This window comes from Phycodurus eques, chromosome 6, assembly GCF_024500275.1.
Source record: "Phycodurus eques isolate BA_2022a chromosome 6, UOR_Pequ_1.1, whole genome shotgun sequence".
NCBI classification, from domain to species: Eukaryota; Metazoa; Chordata; class Actinopteri; order Syngnathiformes; family Syngnathidae; genus Phycodurus; species Phycodurus eques.
The window spans coordinates 4,892,113-4,915,316 of NC_084530.1; the positions used below are offsets into that span (position 1 = coordinate 4,892,113).

A 23,204-nucleotide genomic window follows, 5' to 3' on the forward strand; every position below is an offset into this window, starting at 1 on the left:
GATAGTTGAAGCTCCTTCTGACAGGAGACTGCCAGACGTTCCCAGCCAGGTCGGACCAGCATCTTCCACCACCATTGGATCCAACACACCACCAGGTGGTGATAGGTTGATCGCTCCGCCCCTCTCTTGACCGGAGTGTCTAAGACATGTGGCAGAAAGTCCGATGACACAACCACAAAGCCGATCATCGAACTGCGGCCAAGGGTGTCCTGATGCCAAGTGCACATGTGGCACCCTAATGTCTGAACATGATGTTTGTTATGGACAATCCATGACAAGCACAGAAGTGCAATAAGAGAACACCACTCGGGTTCTGGTCGGGGAGGCTGTTCATCCCAAACACACCTTTCCAGGTCTCACTGTCATTGCCCACGTGAGTGTTAAAAGTCCCCCAGCAGAACGAGGGAGTCCCCAGCGGGAGCACTATCCAGCACCCCCTCCAAGAACTCCAAAAAGGGGGGTTTGTTGCCAAGGCACAAACAACAGTCAGGACCCGCCCCCACCCAACAGAAGGTGGAGGGAGGCTACACTCCTCTCTACCAGGGTGAACACCAACGTACAAGGCACCAAGCCGAGGGGGCAATAATTATGGCCACACCTGTTCGCCACTGTCTCAACGTTTTTCATCACATCCAATCCACCAATTTTCCATCCCGCTTATCTTCACTAGGGTCGCGGGTGTGCTGGAGCCTATCCCAGCTAACTCTGGGCGAGAGGCAGGGTACAGCCTGAACTGGAAATGGAGAGGTTATTATATACATATTCAGAGGTTGAAATTGTCCAGTTTCCCTGCCCTTCCCTCTCCTCTCTCCTTTACACACTGGCTAATTTAACTGCTTATAACTTTATTGATTCCTTAGTTATATCGTGATCCATTTTTTTCAGCTGAGTTACATTACATTTTATTGTTGAAAGGCCACACAACGCAAAAACACACAAAGCACATGCAAACAAAGAAAAGGGCACTGTGGGCATCAAGTGAGAAGGGGCAGGGGCTCAGGCATCCCCCCACTACCCCCCCATCGCGGACCCCCCACCCCCACCCCACCCCATTCCCCTGCATGTCCCTGAAGTCCAGCAGCACAGCCAATTGTGTATAAGAAAAAGGAAAGTTTGAATCCATCTCTGTCCCCAATGGAAAGTTATAGTGTCCCACAGGGCAGCAACTGATTGATGTACAGCAGTCAGCCTTGACTTTTGCTTTGCTCGGAAAACTGCTATCCATCCATCCATCCATTTTCTACCGCTTATCCGGGTCGGGTCGCGGGGGCAGTAGCTTTAGCAGGGGCGCCCAGACTTCCCTCTCCCCAGCCACTTCATCCAGCTCTTCCGGAGGGATCCCGAGGCGTTCCCAGGCCAGCCGAAGGACGTAGTCCCTCCAGCGTGTCCTGGGCGTGTCCTGCTATCATATTGTAATATTTAATTGTATGTATTGAATATGTATTTATAATATTCCAGTTATTATGAAAGGATATAATTCAGCCAACTATCATTTTTTATTCATAAACACAATGTTGAAGATTCTAAAATGAGTCTACTGCTGAAGAGAGGGACTAGATGTTTTACTGTAATCCATATTGTCCAGGTTCCAACTACAGTACCAATCACCAAGGGAGATGGGAGGGAAGGAGGCTACTGCAGACAGTGGACAACAGCAGCACAGTGGAAATGGAGATAGAAAAGAATTGCACTTCTCCAGGTAAGAGGGTTAAAAGACTACAAGATAGAAGTCTTCCTCACATCTCGAAGAGGGAGGAGATGGAGGCAAGCAAATGCTCATCATACATACTCTAAACCTCAACCTCATCTGCTCCTACTGTAGTTACCATTGTGAAGTTACCCGCATTGGGGTGTTATTTGATCTTTCATGAGCACAGTCAGTATGTATGCAGTGACATTGCGGCTTCCACAACAGTTTTTCTGCTTCGTCTTTTTGATCGTAATTGTTAACTTTCTCTCGCTCTCTTGCTCTCTCGCATGCCACCTTTTCTCTCTCTCTCTCTCTCTGTCTCTTGCAAACCTTTGCACTGACCTTCCTCTGTCGCCTCGTGTTTTCCCTCATTTTGCCCAAATCTCGGAAAATATAATTTGGTGGCCCTTTTATCTTCAACAGCTAACTTTGGTTTCAGGCAAGTGTGGGAATTTAGGGCCATATCCTCGCATGTGCTTAAGACAGTAACGGCGCGCAGCTACACACTTTTCTTGCGACGCAGATTGTCTCATCCACTTGCTGTAAATCTGTCATTTTAAGTACCTTTGTGCCAGATATGCAATCTGGGTGGAACAACTTGAAAATGTGCTAATTTCCTGTGAAATCTGGCAATCCATTGATTTAAGCAGTTCCTCCTTTGCACTCCAGAGGCTGTAATAAAGCCAGTGCCCCTTGAAGGTGAAACGTCATATTGCACTTGAGGTGCGTCGCCACGTTGTAAGCGACTTCCAGAAAGCTATCAAATGTATGTAGAGCATATAGGTGCAACCATTAATAGATGAGTCAACAACTAATTGATAAATAAAATAATCTACAACTACTTTGATAATCGATGAATCATTTACTGTCTGTCCAACTGTCCGAATCCTCTGATTTCAGCCTCTCAGCAGTAAATGTTCTCTGATTTCTGTAGTTCTCTGTGAAGGCAGATTGATTATCAGTGTTCAATGTTTTTGCTTGGTTTCTGACATGCCACAAACCAAACCAGTAACTGAATCATTTCAATTTATGGAAAAAAAAAGAATAGTCTGTTTTCATCTATTGGGAAAATAAGCATTATTTGCAGCCGTAGTATGAATAACCTGTAATTGACGTAGTTGAACCTGAAGCCCAGAAATGTACCTGTGTATGAAACCAGTAGCCCTTCACATTAATCAGGATTGCTTCCTGATTAAATTTTTAATCGTTAAACAATACCAAATAAAAAGCAACAATCACTAGTAGAGAGACTGACCCCGTAAAGTATTTAGCTGATCAACAAGATGCTGTGAGTCAGCTATTTTAGCTGTAATATTTATTGGCAAAGAATATCGGCGCCTGGTGACTTTTTATCACCTACAAGTGCGAAGAGTGATTCTGCTTTAACCCTTGTGTTGTCTTTCGGGCCAAAAGTGACCCTCTGCCATGTTTAGCTGTAGAAATAATAACTGAAACTATCTTTTTCCAACTTGAAATTGTATGACTTTTCCTAAAGGGACTCCATCATTAGAAAAAGTGATACTTTGTTTTTGTTTATGTTTCCATGTGGGCTGTACACCACTAGGGTACAAAGGTTGTCTTATGGGTCATTTTTGACCCATGAATTTCAAAAGCATTTAAACACCAGACAAAAAAGTTCAAAGGCCAAACACAAAACCTCCCTCTAATACACACACACACACACACACGAGCACACATCAAAAGAAACTGGATTGATGTATGAATTGACTGAATCTGCAACTAACCCTCACATCACACAAGCTCCCAAACAAACAAACAAACAAAAAAAAATCTCAAACATAATAAAAACAAATTCAGTATAGAGGATATAAAGGTATCCTGAATCAAAGGACCCCTAGTTGGGTCCTTGTTGAAGCCATGAGTAGACGTTTCACTGTCTGGATGAGATATTTTCAGGAGGTTAGGAGGAACAAGAGAATGAAGATGGATCTGAAGAGGAATATGGGGAGGAATACAACCCAGAGGATGATGCATCTTCAGATGAAGAAGAAGAGGAAATCCCTCAAGCTGACGGAGAGACAGTTTTGTCAAAGAACAGCAAAATTGCACGGTCCTCATCAAATTCAGACAGCAACCAGGGAAGAACAGCAGCAGCAAACATCATAAGGATGACTCCAGGGCCAACAAGGTATTCAGTTGCCCATGTCCAGGACGTTTCATCCACCTTTCTCCTGTTCATCACACCAGCCATTGAAAAAAATAATCCTGGAGAATACAAATTTGGAGGGTTTCCGGAAATATGGAGAAAACTGGAAAAATATGGATGAGATTGACCTGCGTGGCTACATAGGGCTTTTGATATTAGCAGGTGTATATAGGTCCCACGGCAAGGCTTTCTCTCTGGAATGCAGAGAGTGGAAGGGCAATTTTCCGTGCCACAATGCCGCTGAAAATCTTTCACACTTTGACAACCCTGAGTCAAGACCAGCGAGGTGTGTGACGGACAAACTGGCAGCCATCAGAGAGGTCTGGGACAAGTGGGTTGAGCGTCTCCCATACCTCTACAAAATCTGGGCCTGAAGTCACAGTAGACGAGCAGTTGGTTCAATTCAAAGGTATTTTTTATTTTCATACATGCAATGTTACTTACCTGAAATATTTTTTATTTTATTGTGAGGTAACATCCTTGATTCATGCAGTTTTCCGTGACACTCGCACTCAGTGAGTTTATTTATTTATTTATTTATTTTTTAAATCAACAGGTCGCTGTCCTTTCCAGCAGTATATGCCAAGCAAACCAGCAATATATTATTTTGAGGCTTTGAGGGGAGTAAACAGAATGTTAAGATCACACAAGGGTTAAAGATGGTGTCACTGGTTGCCATTAAAAGACAAGCCTTTTGGAGTTTTTTGAAAGTGCAGAGCACCCACTGATACAGCAACTACATTTATTGTGGTGCAGTGGTCAATTAGAATTTTTTTTTTGGGCTTCAGTGCCGGTCGACAAATACTGTATGTCTATGTTAATGTTACACGCCTGGTCCCTGGCGTAAGTTTGGACTTACTTTAGATATTTCTTTAAAAAAATCTCAGACCATTCTTTAACAGGCGGCACGGTGGACGACTGGTTAGAGCGTCAGTCTCACAGTTCTGAGGACCCGGGTTCAATCCCCGCCCCCGCCTGTGTGGAGTTTGCATGTTCTCCCCGTGCCTGCGTGGGTTTTCTCCGGGCACTCCGGTTTCCTCCCACATCCCAAAAACATGCATTAATTGGAGACTCTAAATTGCCCGTAGGTGTGACTGTGAGTGCGAATGGTTGTTTGTTTGTATGTGCCCTGCGATTGGCTGGCAACCACTTCAGGGTGTACACCCCGCCTCCTGCCCGATGACAGCTGGGATAGGCTCCAGCACGTCTGCGACCCTAGTGAGGAGAAGCGGCTCAGAAAATGGATGGATGGATATTCTTTAACAATTACTGTAGTTCCAATTAGAAGCACTATTTTGCCTTTAAAAATGTGATAGCGTGTGACACAGCAAGTGGCCACCCTCTTTGTGGAAATTTCAAAAAGGCATGGAATGAACACTTCAAATGCCTCTAGAATCCTTCATAAGAAATAAATACAGGAAAAAAATCTAGATGACTAAATGTTGGATTTATCTTGCCCAACATTATAAAAAATAGACACAAAAGGAATGAAGACACTGGTTTCTTTTTCTCATGAGGAGGGCGCATGGGAGATTGTTCAGATTACAGCCTCTCAACACGCTCTAAACAATCGCTCCCGTCGCTCCTGCATTTATTTGAAAATAGGGAGGTTTCTAAGTTTACAAGACACAACACACGAAGGGGAGGGTTTCAAAGTGAAAACATGGCACCAACACCTGCCACGTCCCGGCCACGTCCTTCTCTCAGGTGATTCCTGCTGAGTCATCTTCTTGAAGGCGAGACATCTTTCTTTCTAAAAATTGTCCATAATACTAATGCAAGCTAAGCAAATAAATGATAACCTCTACAATATATCCAACACTAAAGTACATGACTTATTCTACTGCCCATGCTGCTATTCTCATGGATAATGATCCATTTGCGCCATTTATTTTTAGGGCAAGTGAAGCTATTTGAAACGTCACAGTAATTTTGATGTACTGACTTGGAGAATCCCTCGGAATTTCGGTCGACTGGTGGATATTTTTCAGTGAATTTGTCAGCCAATCGAAGAAGAGGTTCCCTGAGTAGCAAACGAAACAAAAGGGTTTCGGAGATATGTTGAGAAAAAATTAAGTTGTACTATTTCCTGTACTGTTTTACTCTAACTTGAAGTCATTTTTTAAACCAGATTTTCTATAGGCAATATAAAAAAAAAAAAGTTCCCCAAAAAGGCTTTTTTTTTTCGGAAACAAAAAACTCACAAACCATCATCCGATTGTCAAAATTCCTGGTGAGTTGTACTCAGGTTGAAGTGGCCATTGTAACCAGACTCAGCATTTTGAGGGACTGTCAGTTTTAGGAAATTTTGTCACGTTGCTACATCTACTGAACATGCATTCTGAACATCACCAATGTCTGTTGCTATTTTTAGAGGTGGATGGAATGAATTGCAGTTGAGGCATAATTTATGTGTACAAGGCATGATGGAGAGAGATAACTGTGACGCTGACATTTGTATATTTTACCTTCAGCAGAGGATGAAAAAATAGCCACCATCAACCTCCTCCAGACTCCCAAGGTCATCTTTAAAAGAAAGAGGGGCCAAAGTTCAACTTAATTCCTCCTCTTACATCTCTGCTAAATTTAAAGCACATGCAGCAGCTCTGGTGACTTCCTGCCCTTAACTACCTACCCTCTTGAGAAATTCAGGATATTTTTATTTCTACCCTGTTGCTTTTGTTCTTGTCAAATAAAATGTGCCAATGCAGTGTATTTCTGAGTCATGCTTCACCTTCCATTTCCCCCCCCCCTAAATTAGGGATGTCTAAACGTAATCCAATGTAATTGCTGTAAAGGCCTTTTTACACCACACTTAGCGGAGCGCAGTGCGCCGTCGACGAAGACATTCATTGTGAATGTGATGCGACGGCACGGCTCGAATTGAAAAATGTTCAATTTGGGAGCAGCATCGAATGTGATATCAGACGGCACATCCAATAGGAGAGGGGTTGGCAGAGTGATTTCACAGTTCTCTCAGCAGAAGATTCTGGTGGACGTGGACAGGAAATAGCAAGGAAAAAATCGAGGAAGTAAGAATAAATGCAGTGTATATATATACATACATATATATATATATATATATATATATATATATATATATATATATTAGCATATCTGCCTCACAGTTCTGAGGACCGGGGTTCAAATCCCGGCCCGCCTCCCACATCCCCAAAAAACATGCATGGTAGGTTGATTGAAGACTCTAAATTGCCCGTAGGTGTGAATGTGAGTGCGAATGGTTGTTTGTTTCTATCTGCCCTGTGATTGGCTGGCGACCAGTTCAGGGTGTACCCTGCCTCCCGCCCAGTGTCAGCTGGGATAGGCTCCAGCACGCCTGCGACCCCAGTACCTAGTATATAGACAGAGCTGCCAACCTATAGAAATTGACTTCCAGAAAAATCTGTTCAAATTTGTCTGAATTTCCGTATTTTCAAAATTTGGTCAAGAACATTACTGTTGGACAGTTATTGTGGTATATTTGGTAAAAGGATAAAAATAATTCTGCATACTGTTCAATTCCACAACATAATCATTACTGTATAATCATAATCATTAATAAATTATATAAATTATACATATATATATATATATATATATATATATGTATAGGGAGCGGGTGGGAATGGAAAGTGTGTGGGTATGGAAAGTGAAAGTGTTCAGACCGCCTTAAATTTTTCACTTTTTTATGTTGCAGCCATTTGCTAAAATCAATTAAGTAAATTTTTTTCCACATTAATGTAGACACAGCACCCCATATTGACAGAAGAAAAAACGGAATTTCTGAAATTTCTGCAGATTTATTAAAAACGAGAAACGGAAATATCACACAGCCTTGACCAATGGATATGCTTATTTTCCTTACCGGTGAAATATGAAATAAATAGCTATGTAAAAAGTGTTCCTATTTTTGAATCTTCCCAGTGAAATGATTAATGAAAAAAAAAATGGGATCAAATGAGGAATTTGAGCATGTTCCCTCAAGGGGAACCGTCTTTCCCTTTTATCTTAACCCAACAGAGCATCATCCTCTTCCGTCTCTCCCGCTCCTCTGCATGTTCTACTCTTAACTCCAGCGCTATCTGCAGGTCTTTCCTCTGCACCCATGAATCTCCTCTTTGGTCTTCCTTTGTGCCTCCTACTCGGCGGCTCCATTTCCAGCAACCTACCAATATATCCACTTTCCCTCCTCTGCACAAATCCATACCACCTCAATTTGGTCTCTAGCATATGTCTCCCAACCTTCCAGTCTGTGCTATTCCTCTGATGAGCTCATTCCTGATCCTGTCCATTCTCGTCACACCCAAAGACAAGCTCAGCATCTTCACCGCTACCACTTCCAACTCTGTCTCCTATTTTCTGGTCACTGCTCTCGTCTCCTAACCGTACAACATAGCTTGGTCTCACTACTTTCCGATAAACCTTTCCTTTCCCTTTAACTGGTGTTCTTCTATTATAGATCACTCCTGACAGTTTTCTGCACCCGCTGCATCCTGCCTAATCTCTTCTTCATCTCTCCTCCACACACCCCATTCCTCTGATCAGTTGATCCCAAGTAGCCCTACTTGAACTGCACTTTCTCCACCTCTCCTCCGTGTAACCTTACCATTCGGCTTCATTCACATACATACTCTGTCTTGCTGTAACTGACCTTCATTCCTTGTCCCTCTAGTGCATACGTCCACCTCTTCAGCTTCTCTTCCACCCGCTCCCTACCCGCAACATCATTGTCCAAGGGGACTGTTCTCAGCTGTCAATCTGTCCATCACCATCACCAAACAAGAAGGGGCTCAGAGCAGATCCTTGATGCAGTCCCACCTCTTACTTGATGTAATCTGTCACTCCAGCAGCATACTTCACCACTGTGAACTCCTCGACGAGTCTAATGTACATCTGCTACTCATACAATGCAACAGCTCCTCCTTTGGCACCCACTCAAAGGCTTTTTCTCAATCCACGAAGACAAAATAGAGCTCCTTCTGACACTCCCTGTACTTCTCCAGCAGCATTCTCAGGGCAAATATGGTATCTGTGATTCTTGTTCTAGGCATGAAACCATACTGTTACTCACAGTTACTTACTTCTTGTCTCAACCTGGCTTTCACTACTCTTTACCAAGTTGTCATTGTATGGCTCATCAACTTAATTCCTCTGTAGTTGCTGCAACTCTGCACACCACCCTTGTCATTGAAAAAAGAAAAATGGCACCAGCTCACTCTTTCGCCATTCCTCAGGCGCCTTCCCTAAGATGCTGTTGAACAATCTTGTCAAAAAATCCACTGCCATCCCCTGTGGCGCTGCCACATTTCCACCTGCCATCAGGACCAACAGCTTTTCCACAATTCATCCTCTAAATCATCCCTTTCCCCACTTCATCCTTTCTAATCTGGCCGACCACCTGTTTCACTGGTTCCACCTGCTTTTTCTTTCATTTTTTTAAATTCGCCAACTCTTCAAAATACTCCTTCCATCTACTCAACACCCTTTTCTCAATTATCTGTACACATAAATCTCAGCCTTTAATCACCCTAACCTTCTGCAAATCCTTTCCAGCTCAAATCCCTTGGCCATACCAATCTGTACAACTCCTTTTGTCCTTCCTTTGTGTACAACCTCGCGTACAACTCATCATACTATGGGTTTATTAGCTGGCTCACACTTGAGCAAGCATTCTACCTAATGCAATACACACAAATTAAAATTCCTCTCAGATGCTGTATTTCCTCTCCCTTTTTAAATCACGACTTGAAGTAAAATTTACATTTTCAGAAAAATACCTCAAAGAAGACATGAAGATCAGTAGCGGTCGAAAATAAGATTCTAACATTTGTTGGTTACAATATGCTAAAATAACACGCCAGGGGAAAAAATGACACTTTCAGATCATTGAGGGAACCCTTTTCATTTCAATTGGGAAATTAAGGTGTGTTTGGGGGAATTGTGTTACCATGGTTACACAAAATATTCACATCGTATCTTTTGATATGCCATTTGAGGGGGTTGTTTCAAAGCTGTGGTTTGGGTCAGTGCAATGAACAGCGACAGAATGATAAAGAATAAAATATATATTACGTATGAGGAGTAATATTTTGGCTGCTTTGGTAAACAAAGCACTACCTGTGCGTCTTAGCAGCAGTTAGAGGTAGGCTGCAGATGCAGATCCGGAGAAGTTTTAATATAGCCTTGTGGACTGGAATTCCACCATAGATGACAGTTGTCTTCTCCTTGATTTGCACACCTCCTGCTTCTTACAGGACTTGGAGGGTTCTACAACCCCAATTCCAATGAAGTTGGGACGTTGTGTTAAACATAAATATAAACAGAATACAATGATTTGCAAATCATGTTCAGCCTATATTTAATTGAAAACACTACAAAGATATTTAATGTTCAAACTGATAAACTTGATTGTTTTTAGCAAATAATCATTAACTTAGTATTTTATGGCTGCAACACGTTCCAAAAAAGCTGGGACAGGGTCATGTTTACCACTGTGTTACATCACCTTTTCTTTTAACAACATTCAATAAACATTAGGGAACTGAGGACACTAATTGTTAAAGCTTTGTAGGTGGGATTCTTTCCCGTTCTTGCTTGATGTACAGCTTCAGCTGTTCAACAGTCTAGGGTCTTCGTTGTCATATTTTACGCTTCATAATGCGCCACACATTTTCAATGGGAGACACGTCTGGACTGCAGGCAGGCCAGTCTAGACCTGCACTCTTTAACTATGAAGCCACGCTGTTGTAACACTCGCAGAATGTGGTTTGGCATTGTCTTGCTGAAATAAGCAGGGGCGTACATGAAAAAGACATTGCTTGAATGGCAGCATATGTTTCTCCAAAGCCTGTATGTACCTCCATCCATCCATCCATCCATCCATCCATCCATTTTCTGAGCCGCTTCTCCTCACTAGGGTCGCGGGCGTGCTGGAGCCTATCCCAGCTGTCATCGGGCAGGAGGCAGGGTACACCCTGAACTGGTTGCCAGCCAATCGCAAACAAACAACCATTCGCACTCACAGTCACACCTACGGGCAATTTAGAGTCTCCAATTTATGCATGTTTTTGGGATGTGGGAGGAAACTGGAGTGCCCGGAGAAAACCCACGCAGGCACGGGGAGAACATGCAAACTCCACACAGGCGGGGTCGGGGATTGACTGTGAGGCTGACGGTGTAACCAGTTGTCCACCGTGCCGCCCCTGTATGTACCTTTCAGCATTAATGGTGCCTTCGCAGATGTGTAAGTTTCCCATGACATTGGCACTAACACAGCCCCATACCATCACAGATGCTGGCTTTTGAACTTTGCGTCCATAACAGTCCGGATGGTTCTTTTCTTCTTTGGCCCGGAGGACACGACGTCCGCAATTTCCAAAAACAATTTGAAATGTGGACTCGTCGGACCACAGAACACTTTTCCACTTTGCATCGGTCCATCTTAGATGAGCTCGGGCCCAGAGAAGCCGGCGGCGTTTCTGGGTATTGTTGATAAATGGCTTTTGTTTTGCATAGTAGAGTTTCAAGTTGCACTTATGGATGTAGCGCCGAACTGTATTTACTGACATTGGTTTTCTGAAATGTTCCTGAGCCCGAGCATTGATGTCGGTTTTTGATGCAGTGCCACCTGAGGGATCGAAGGTCATGGGCATTCAATGTTGTTTTTCGGCCTTGCCGCTTACATGCAGTGATTTCTCTGGATTCTCTGAAACTATTGTTGATATAATGGACCGTAGATGATGAAATCCCTAAATTCCTTGCAATTGTACGTTGAGGAACACTGTCCTTAAACTGGTCGACTATTTTCTCACGCACTTGTTCACAAAGAGGTGAACCTCGCCCCATTTCTGCTTGTGAATGACTGAGCAATTCAGGGAAGCCTTTTATACCCAATCATGGCACACACCTGTTCCCAATTAGCCTGTTCACCTGTGGGATGTTCCAAACAGGTGTTTGATGAGCATTCCTCAACTTTCTGTCTTTTTTGCCACCTGTCCCAGCTTTTTTGGAACGTGTTACAGCCATAAAATTCTCAGTGAATGATTATTTGCTAAAACCAATCAAGTTCATCAGTTTGAACATTAAATATCTTGTCTTTGCAGTGTATTTCATTAAATATAGGTTGAACATGATTTGCAAATCATTGTATTCTGTTTTTATTTATGTTTAACACAACGTCCCAACTTCATTGGAATTGGGGTTGTATATAACCTGGAACATACTAAGTACTTTTGATTGATATGCTTGACTTTGTCTACTCTTGGATATTAAATAAAACACAAGATTAGCTATACTTAATTAATAGGTGTCTGTTTCACCTAGTTATTAATTGTATTCACATCAAAAGTTCAACAAAGAAAAAAGTATAAATAGAAATTTAGGTAACCTTTCTGTTGAGTTGTGAAGGTCTACAGTATCAGAATGGCAAGGCAAGACTTTATGTGTGTGTGCATGTGAATCCATATTTTTAGGTCTATGTATACTATTTGTTTGGGTATGGTGTGTGCATGTAACGGACCGTGCAAAGGAAAAGCAGGAGTCCTTAAATGTCACATTACTCAGCACGGTAACTACAGTCGCGACATGCGATGTGTCAACCTGCATCATCATCGCCCACTGAGCATGTGCAGAACAGCCCCCCAGCCCTCCTCGTGCACTCAGATTATGCATGAGATGTACACGGGATGCGCTTGTTCAGATTCCCTTGGGTGGACAATGCAACTTTTTTGGTATACTGAGCACCAGCATCCCTTGAGTTGTTTCTGTTATTGTTCTCATTCTTTGCTATTATTGGCCTGAAATTATTAAAACATTGGCAGCTTCAGTCAATGGATAACCTTGACTTCTGGTTTTAGAACTGCCAAGTTCTATTACTTCCCCTCCGGTGTTAGTCTCATTACTGCGGCTAAAGTTATTTTTTAGGAACTTGAGGTTAAGAAACAGGGGAAAAAGAAAAATGTAACAAATACTTTAGTTCCTTGAGATAGAATTTTTGTCTGTTGTGTGTATTTTCATCACTTCCACCTGGATAGTTTCCAAATGATGGCAGTTTATAAAACAGCAGAGGGAGCTGCACAATGTTCGCTTGCTCTATTGTGGATTCAGTGCACTGCAGATTTTCTTCATAATCAAATTGCACGTAGTTCGCGATGTTGTGGGATTTTCAGTGTATGCTGTAATTCTTTTTTTCCCGGTAAAATAAAAGCTTCTTAGCCTAAAACATTAAAATATTAAAACTGTCACAAAAAAATAAAACACATATTATGGGGAATAAAATGTAAATCCATGTATGTTTAAGAATTCAAAAAAGGTGATTATATACAGGTAAAGTGTTTATTCGAGTATGATAGAGTTTAATAGGAGTGTGGGGAATAATAATAATCTGGGTAGGTTCATACATCTTTAAAATATGTATAAATACCGTAATTTTACCGACGCTACATGGGGATGTCGTCATCAAAACATGGCGGGTTGCTATCAGAGTATTTCCCAGCATGCCAACATCGTTGTAAAGATGTTAAAATGCTGTTTAATGTCAGTTAGTTCACTAATCCCCTAAATAGTTAATAATGTGAATGTTATTAGACCTATTTTATGTTTATCCCCCCTCTGCATCTTGTTGCATGTTAACACTTTTTTTATTATTATTCTGGAACCAGAAGTGAATGTATCATCCCGACAGATGACGAGTATTCATTATATTGTGCAAGTTGGCTCACATGTTAGTACTCACGTGGGAGAGGTAACCCCCCCCCCCCCCCCCCCAACTTAAAATCACGTCAAAACTAAACTCTAGAGTGTATCGCAGGTACAGTTTTTAAATACAGGGGAACCTCAATAGAACGGACTAATGGGGGACGTCAGACATAGCCGATTGTCTGTTACATTGAATCACTTTTTTTTTTTTGAGGCCATATGCACCCATATTACTGTACAGTACAAAATTATTGTTTTGTAGGTTTTGTTCATGGTCTAAAATGCACAGTACAGTACAACGTTATTATAAATAAATATAAAAAGAGCTTGAAAATGTTTGAAAGTTTCACACTTACCATGCCGGTGTGCTTGGTCATGGTAACATTGTTGACGTACAGTGATCCGCGAGGAATTAGTGTGCATCCTAGTTCCAAATCTGTTACCAAAGGTCAACGGCTTGACAAAAAAAAAATATATATATATTCCTGTACCAAAAATAGCATGTTCCAGACTCCAAAGGCTTGTGTTTTGTACTCCTCAGAGTTAACGCCGTAACCATGCCGCTCACACTCTGCTCTATGTACAATACTCATGTTTTGGCACATCTTTTTCTGACAGAATAAGTAAGGAAGCAATCTTGTCTTTGTGGGTTTTTATTACAAGGAAAAAAGAAAGGTCTTTGCAAAGAGAGGAAAAGGTACAAGTCTTACGAGTTGTCACCCCTTACTGAAGCCCAGACAAAAACACCTTTGTTATATTGAGGTGAGAGAGACAGAGAAGGAAAGTAAACAGTTATCTTTGTCCAGCTGCTACTCAACTTATCTTATCTTAATCGAAAAACAGCTAGTAGTCACAACATGGCTGGGAACAACTTGGACGCACAGCATGGCCGGAAAACAGCTAGTAGTCACAACATGGAACAATAAAGCATGTGAAGGTTGTATAAACTAATAGAAGTAATATTTGGTAGATATGAAACATACATTTTCCAACTCAGCTCCCCTCTTTTGATCATATCACACAATCTACTATTAATCACATAGAAAAGGAAAATTACTAAACATTATTACATCCTAAGTACATTAACACTAAGTAATCAAAACATTAAAAGTTAATCAAACTAAATATTGCTCAACACTAAGTAATTAAAAACATTAAAAGTTAATAAAACTAACATAACACCATAATATGTCTTAACAAAACAACTCTACTGTCATCCAGAAATTCACACCTCAGGTTGAAGAAAATCCTTCATAATCGGGTTGTAAATCAGTCATGCATCAAAGTTAGACTGAGGAATATGCATCATGGTCATCATTTAAGTCCTTGTTTTCATCCAAACATTCGGATTGAGGGAATCGGTCAGGAAAACATTCATCAGAGACTGAATAGTGAAATAGTAAATACTGGATATGACGCCTGTATCACCAGCATTTTCAGGAATGTATGTGCAACAGGTTTGGTTCAAGAGAGTACAAACACCACCCTGAGAAGCCTGTTTCCTGAAATTGATTAGTCGATAATGTGCAATACCTGAACGATTTGTATGCCCATCGGCAGATCTGGCTTTGGTAGACCTGGATGGATCCGGTCCAATGGAGTGCCTGCAAAGAAAATCTCAAAAAGGGATACATACCTCCTCATATATCCTTGACCTAATATAATTGACTTTCCAGGATTTATTTGCAGGTGGTAGCTATCATGTGTTCTGAAGTCAAATTGAAATCTGTCAGAAAGCTGTTGTCAGAGAAAAGCTTTCGAAGAATTGTAATAAAATTCTTAAAATAATTTTAGTCAATTGTGCTACCACCACTTACTTCAATTCTTACTTTAACGTCTACCATATCTACAGTATTTTGTAAGCGCATTGATCATTATTTAATTATATACATTATCAGTATAGCAGTGGCACGGTGGACGACTGGTTAGAGCGTCAGCCTCACAGTTCTGAGGACCCGGGTTCCATCCCCGGCCCCGACTGTGTGGAGTTTGCATGTTCTCCCCGTGCCTGCGTGGGTTTTCTCCGGGCACTCCGGTTTCCTCCCACATCCCAAAAACATGCATTAATTGGAGACTCTAAATTGCCCGCAGGTGTGAATGTGAGTGCGAATGGTTGTTCGTTTGTATGTGCCCTGCGATTGGCTGGCAACCAGTTCAGGGTGTACCCCGCCTCCTGCCCGATGATAGCTGGGATAGGCTCCAGCACACCCGTGACTCGAGTGAGGAGAAGCGGCTCAGAAAATGGATGGATGGATCAGTATAGCAACAATATGGCCGACCCATTATCTATTATCAGCATTATACTAATATAACATTTGTATATTAACATTATCTTTGAGACTGATAATCAAAACATTACTAAATGTAAATACTAACATAAAAAATGGACCACAGGTGTCAAACTGGTCATCCCATTTTTTTATGTGGCCCGCGAAAGCAAATCAAAATTGGTAATTGTGTTCTGGTGTAATACCATTGAGATATTTGCAAGCATTTTTTTGTTATCAATCCCCCTTTGAAAAGAAATGTAATAGTTGAAAAACATGTTTTTATATGGTCCTTATTTCAGAACTGGTTATAATGTGTTGTGTATACTGTATGCAATTACAGTCTATGAGGTAACCTTTCATTTATATGGGTTCACAGTCGTAGTGGCCCGTCGAGGCAAGTCATGGCTACAATGTGGCCCGTGACAAAAATGAGTTTGACACCCCTGCTCTAAACACTTTACAAAAATTTGGGTTGAATTAAAGCTCCAGCTAGATACTTTTCCTTTCCCCTGAAAGCCCGTGTCTGTGTCAACACGAGATCATGTAAATAACGAGTGAAGGGATTTGAGTAGTCTGGCAATCGAAGGACTTTCTTCCGTTGGATAAAATCTGCCAGCATTTTTTTGTCCAACGGATGCCAATGACACAGTCAGTTAAGCATAATTACTGATCCAGGACCTGCAATAATCTTTCATCCATCCATCCATTTTCTGAGCCGCTTCTCCTCACGAGAGTCGCGCTCATGCTGGAGCCTATCATCGGGCAGGAGGCGGGGTACACCCTGAGGCGGGGTACACCCTGAACTGGTTGCCAGCCAATCGCAGGGCACATACAAACAAACAACCATTCACACTCACATTCACACCTACGGGCAATTTAGAGTTGTCAATTAACCTACCACGCATGTTTTTGGGATGTGGGGAAACCGGAGTGCCCGGAGAAAACCCACGCAGGCATGGGGAGAACATGCAAACTCCACACAGTCTGGGCCGGGGATTGAACCCCAGTCCTCAGAACTGTGAGGCAGACGCTCTAACCAGTCGTGGCGCCCAGATAATCACCAATATACAAAATAATAATTAAAAGTAAATCAAAATCATAACGCACACACACACATACACAAACACAAAAAAATTCCCTTAAACAGCCTTCCACCAACCAGCCAATATTTTACGATATCCATGCACATTACTATATATATATATATATAAAATAATAATAATAATTTCTTGAAGGGGCTTAAATAATACAGTTTAAAGACGCTATATGCGAAATAATCACGAAAGCCTAACATATTATATCATGAATATGTGGGGCCAGGACCAGTTCTGATAGGGCCACCACAATTTGGGTCCACTCAAAAAGGACCCTGTACATGTATTAGATGTATTGCTTTGTGGGGGTGTTGCAATTGACGGATCAAAGATGAGTCAATAGTTTTTTTCTCCGCTTAAAGAACAGAAAATAAAAAACAACTTAGCATGAGCATTTTCATTCCGAACCTGCAGCCGGCTGTCATGCCCCATTCGAAGCACAGTCCCTTGATGAATGTTTCCTTGACTTTGACACCTGAGGGCTAAATTAAAGAGCTAGTCATTTATATATTTGTTACCCTCTCTCTCTCTCTCTCTCTGTCACTCACACACACACTCACACACATACAGGCACACACACACACGCACATAGGCCTCCGTCACAAATAATCACAAACAGTTAACCCCATAATCATTTCACAATGCCCGTATCAAATCCACCTTTCAACGCTTGCTCAATTTAACAACCACCCAAAAGTATTATATCATCAGTGAGAATGGAGCGGGGCATGAGTTTGCATGCATGCAGTGTCTCTCTCCTGCTCAGCCATATACTATACGAGTTTATTTTGACGCATCTTCTCCTCGGCCTCTCATCAAAACATACTCTATGAAGCCTTGCCTGGTGTTATGTAAGACGTCCAGGTCCCAACTTCAAAGAGATGAATTCATCACAGATGTTGAAAAAAGTGATGTTGAAAACAGTTAAGAGTAGGAGAACAAAATGTGGTGCTTCTGTTAATTCTCATTTTCATATTCATTGGACAAGCCACTGCAATACGCATAGCTTTTTTGTTTAAAGTACACAGCCAAAAGGACACCATATTATCGAGCAAAATAGCATCACTGACAGCAAGACCGCCAGCAAAAAGAAAGCAGCATTTCAAAGAAAATACCAACTGGCTGATTTACTAAACTTTTGTGCATGCAAAAACGAGTACAAACTCATGCCAGCTCATGCAAACAGACGTGGAAGCTGAGCTACAAACCGCACGACCCATGATTGTGTCTGCCAAAGAGGCAAATTTGCCACAATGTTCATTTTGCGCTTTCTGTGAGGAGAATATGCAAATAAATGTAGACAAGACCATCCCACAAATAAGAGGGGCCTTCCATTGGTCCATCTTCAATATACAGTGGTTACGCAAAGTATTCAGACCCCCTTACATTTTTCAGTCTTTGTTGTATTGCAGCCATTTGCTAAAATCATTTAAGTTCATTTCCCCCTCATTAATGAACACACAGCACCCCATATTGACAGAAATAAAATGGAATTGTTGAAATATTTGCATATTTACTAAAAAAGAAAAATGGAAATATCCCAGTGCCATAAGTATTCAGACCCTTTGCTCAGTATTTAGTAGAAGCACCCTTTTGAGCTAATACAGCCATGAGTCTTTTGGGGAATGATGCAACAAGTTTTTCACACCTGGATTTGGGGATCCTCTGCCATTCCTCCTTGCAGATCCTCTCCAGTTCTGTCAGGATGGATGGAGAACGTTGGTGGGCAGCCATTTTCAGGTCTCTCCAGAGATGCTCAATTGGGGTTAAGTCAGGGCTCTGGCTGGGCCATTCAAGAACAGTCATGGAATTGTTCTGAAGCCACTCCTTTGTTATTTTAGCTGTGTGCTTCGGGTCATTGTCTTGTTGGAAGGTGAACCTTCGGCCCAGTCTGAGGTCCTGAGCACTCTGGAGAAGGTTTTCGTCCAAGATATCCCTTTACTTGGCCGGATTCATCTTTCCTTCGATTGCAACCAGTCTTCCTGTCCCTGCAGCTAAAAAACACCCCCACAGCATGATGCTGCCACCACCATGCGTCACTGTTGGGACTATTGGACAGGTGATGAGCAGTGCCTGGTTTTCTCCACACATACCACTTAGGATTAAGGCTAAACAGTTCTACCTTGGTCTCATCAGACCAGAGAATCTTATTTCTCATAATCTTGGAGTCCTTTAGGTGTTTGTTTTTTTAGCAAACTCCATGCAGGCTTTTATGTGTCTTGTACTGAGGAGAGGCTTCAGTCGGCCCACTCTGCCATAAAGCCCCAACTGGTGGAGGGCTGCAGTGATGGTTGACTTTCTAGAACTTTCTCCCATCTCCCGACTGCATCGCTGGAGCTGAGCCATAGTGATCTTTGGGTTCTTCTTTACCTCTCTCACCAAGGCTCTTCTCCCCCGATTTCTCAGTTTGGCCTGTCGGCCAACTCCAAGAAGGGTTCTGGTCGTCCCAAACATCTTCCATTTAAGGATTATGGAGGCCACTGTGCTCTTAGGAACCTTAAGTGCAACTGAATTATTTTTTGTAACCTTGGCCAGATCTGTGCCTTGCCACAATTATGTCTCTGAGCTCTTCAGGCAGTTCCTTTGACCTCATGATTCTCATTTGTTCTTACATGCACTGTGAGCTGTAAGGTCTTATATAGACAGGTGTGTGGCTTTCCTAATAAATTCCAATCAGTATAATCAAACACAGCTGGACTCCAATGAAGATGTAAAACCATCCCTAGGATGATCACAAGAAATGGACAGCACCCGAGTTAAATATATGAGTGTCACAGCAAAGGGTCTGAATACTTATGGCTGTGTGATATTTCAATTTGTCTTTTTTAATTAATCTGCAAAAATTTCAACAATTATGTTTTTTTTCTGTCAATATGGTGTGCTGTGTGTACATTAATGAGGAGATGAACTTAAATGATTTTAGCAAATGGCTGCATTATAACAAAGAGTGACAATTTTAAGGGGGTCTGAATACTTTCTTTACTCACTGTAGCCAGTGGACTGAACTGATGAGAATATAGTCTGGAAGCGAGCCCACCCCTTGCCTGCGCTGTCCCCTGAAACTCCCACTAGTTTCACAGTGTTCAGTGTGTGTGTTGAAAGAGTGGCAACATGAAGTATCCAGTGAAAGTAAAGGGGTGCAGTGAAGTTGCTTCCGAAGAGATTGAATAATTTTACAGTATATGTGCTAAGATCACAGACATAATAGCTGAAGGGGATGCTGTAGCCTCCACATCCACTGAGACAGCAATACTCCAGAAACAGCAGGTTGAAGGTGAAGACAGCAGAAGCAGCAGCGAGAGAAGCAGCCAGGGTCGCAGGGTTTTGACAAGGAAGCTGCTTGACAGAGTGAGCGGGAAAGCGTAGTACAACCAGTAAGTTGGTAGTAACGTTAGGATAATACTAGGACTTTGAGGTGATGTAGATAATGTTATGCCTAGATCAGACTATAGGATTGTAGCCCTGATATTTATTTTCTATCGCGGGCAATTTCTCAGATCGGGCCCGATATAGTTTGTTGGGAACGACAAAACTTATTGTATTGTGACATAATACACGACCAACGATTTGGCCCTACGGCATCAAAATGAAAAGTCTAGTATGTTTGATTTTTTTTGTAATGTCTTCTGTGTAGTGTTACATATCAACGACAACTGTCCAACAGCGCACATTAAGGTCGACCTGCGCATCGCCTCCCGTGTCTCAACACACTTGGTAGCCGTTTTCAAAAAATTTCACGCGCACAAACCAGTTTACCGAAGCTTTAGAGCATGATACGACAGAGCGTTGGCATGTTTACATACAAACCTTAGTGCTAGTGCTGGCTTGCTAGGCTACATAACGTTTTGTTCCCTGCTTGAGAGTGTATGAAAAGTAGGTGAACATACCTCAATCCCTTCTTGAATGGACAGCCCACAACTCTCCCGAGCATGTTTGTTTTCCTTTTTGTTCTTTTTTCCCCCCAATATTCCCGCGACAATCAATTGTTTGACAATAACCTATTGTTGCCATGATAACGGTTGTATCTGGTTGCGGTGAAAGGTGACACGTTTTCTTGTCAGGCCTCCCAGCAGTGTTTGATTTGACAAGATAAAGCCCAGTGATCGTAAAAGACGGGATACGGCGGTATCGCAATACACGTCGTGTAGTGTTGCCACTGTCTGACCAAAATATGGCAAGATTTTATGGCATTACCCTGACATAGTGCAATCGTGAAAGACCAAATTTGAATAAACACTAAAAACCATCAGTGCAAAAGTGAAGGCAACCGTTTACCTTGTTACCTGTCTCAATGTTGGCATAGACGTGTTTTATTGTTTCCTCACCCAATTGACTGAGAGTTGACGTCACTGAAGCTCCGCACGGTGTTGGCTGAGGCTAGGAGCGCGTCAGACGTTACACATCGTGAAAGCCTCCTTTGCACAATGTAATCTTATTCCAAGTGTTGCAATGAGGCGACTGGTCATTAATTTTAACAAAGTTAAGACGCAAGCCCGTCATCGTTCGTGTTCTTCTTTGTTGTTTTATGCCACTTCTTCTTCGCGGCTGGAGGACTAGGCATCCAAACTGGGAACAGAATTTTTTAAGTTTGAACGGTTCCTGGAGAACCGGAATGTTAGTCTCGGTTCCAATCGGTTCTCGTTTCTCGATGCCCAACCGTACCGTCAAGGCTGAGAAGTGTTGGATGAGAAGCAAGTGTCTACTTTCACCTCCATCATATTCATTCATTCATTTTCCGAACCGCCTATCCTCACTAGTGAGTGAGCGGGAAAGGGTAGTACTAGGGTCACGGGCGTGCTGGAGCCTATCTCAGTTGACTCTGGGCAAGAGGCGGGGTACACCCTGAACTGGTCGCCAGCCAGTCGTAGGGCACATATAAACAAACAACCATTCACACCCACATTCACACCGACGGACAATTTAGAGTCTTCAATGAACCCACCATGCATGTTTTTGGGATGTGGGAGGAAACTGGAGTACCACGAGAAAACCCACGCAGGCATGGGGAGAAGATGCAAACTCCACACAGGCAAGGCCAGATTTGAACCCGGGTCCTTAGAACTGTGAGGTAGATGCTCTAACCAGTCGCCCAACGTGCCCCCCCCCCCATCATAGTATTTTAGAGGTCTATGTTAAAGTTGTGTTTAACTGCTTCTTAGTAGTTCGAATTTGTAGCAAACATCTGTGTGGTTAAACATGTTTTAAAAAGTCCTAAAGTTAAATAACATATTTTAAAACTATATATAAAAGTTTACCTATTTAAACATTACTAAAGTAAAAAGTATAAAAGTATTGTCAAAAGGTATAACCACATTGAATAAGCGGAATACTGTGTCAAATGTTTTTAGAAAATACTTGTTTTCCATGAGTTCAGAAAGCAGTCCTGTGTTTAGAGTAATACAAATGCATGTAATAGATTTTTAAAAGGTGTACCTTTTAACATTAAGAATTAGAATTATGCTGCAATGCCAGAAAAATTCAGTAAATACATGAGATAATAATTTAAAAAAAGGCTAAAAGAATCAATCGATCCATTTAGCTTGTAATACCATATTCTGAAGTCGGTAGGTATTTTCTTTCCACAGTGGTTATTTGATAGACTTCAAAAGGAATGCCATCAACTCGTGGGTAAGTTGGAGCCTATCCCATCTGACTTCGAGTGAGAGGTGGGGTACACCCAGGACTAGTCGCCAGCCAATTGCAGGACACATATAGACAAACAATTGCGTTTACATCTAAGGACAATTTAGAGACTTAACATTCATGTGTGTGAGGAACCCGGAGAAACGCCACAGAAGCACGGGGAGGAGAACATGCAAACACTAGACCGAAACTCAGTAGCATGGATTTGATACCCCAACCTCAGAACTGTGAGGCGGATGTGATAACTACACATCCACACATTCCAAAGTGATTATAACCTGTAAATTTCATATCATCCTGAAGGCAATTCTTTTCATGACTTGAGTCAGATTTGAGTCATGAATTTGATTACTTTAGACTCGACTTGACAATATGTTAAAAGACTTGCAACTCGACTTGGTCTTGAGCATCAATCATTCGTGACTTCACTTGGACTTGAACCCATTGACTTGAAGATACTTGCTACTTTGACCAAAGCACTGAGAAACCAACACTTTGTAGCTTTCTCTTTCTATAGCTATACGTGCAATTTACTGTTTTACTACAGAACAATATGATTAGTTGAAGGTCTTAATAATTATTAAGTGGAAGCATCACACACCTTTATTGCTAATGTGGAGATAGTTTTTATCATCAATTAACAG

General features: G+C 41.9%; 1 protein-coding gene across 1 annotated transcript in view; it reads left to right on the forward strand.

Annotated features, from left to right (window-relative positions):
* The window catches only part of LOC133403963 (sodium/potassium/calcium exchanger 3-like), a 72,749-nt gene that overhangs the window by 8,804 nt on the left and 40,741 nt on the right, over positions 1-23,204 (forward strand). Inside the window, exon 2 of the mRNA XM_061679453.1 lies at positions 1,586-1,699. Within this exon, the coding sequence (XP_061535437.1) occupies positions 1,586-1,699 (114 nt within the window). The remainder of the gene's footprint in view (positions 1-1,585; positions 1,700-23,204) is intronic.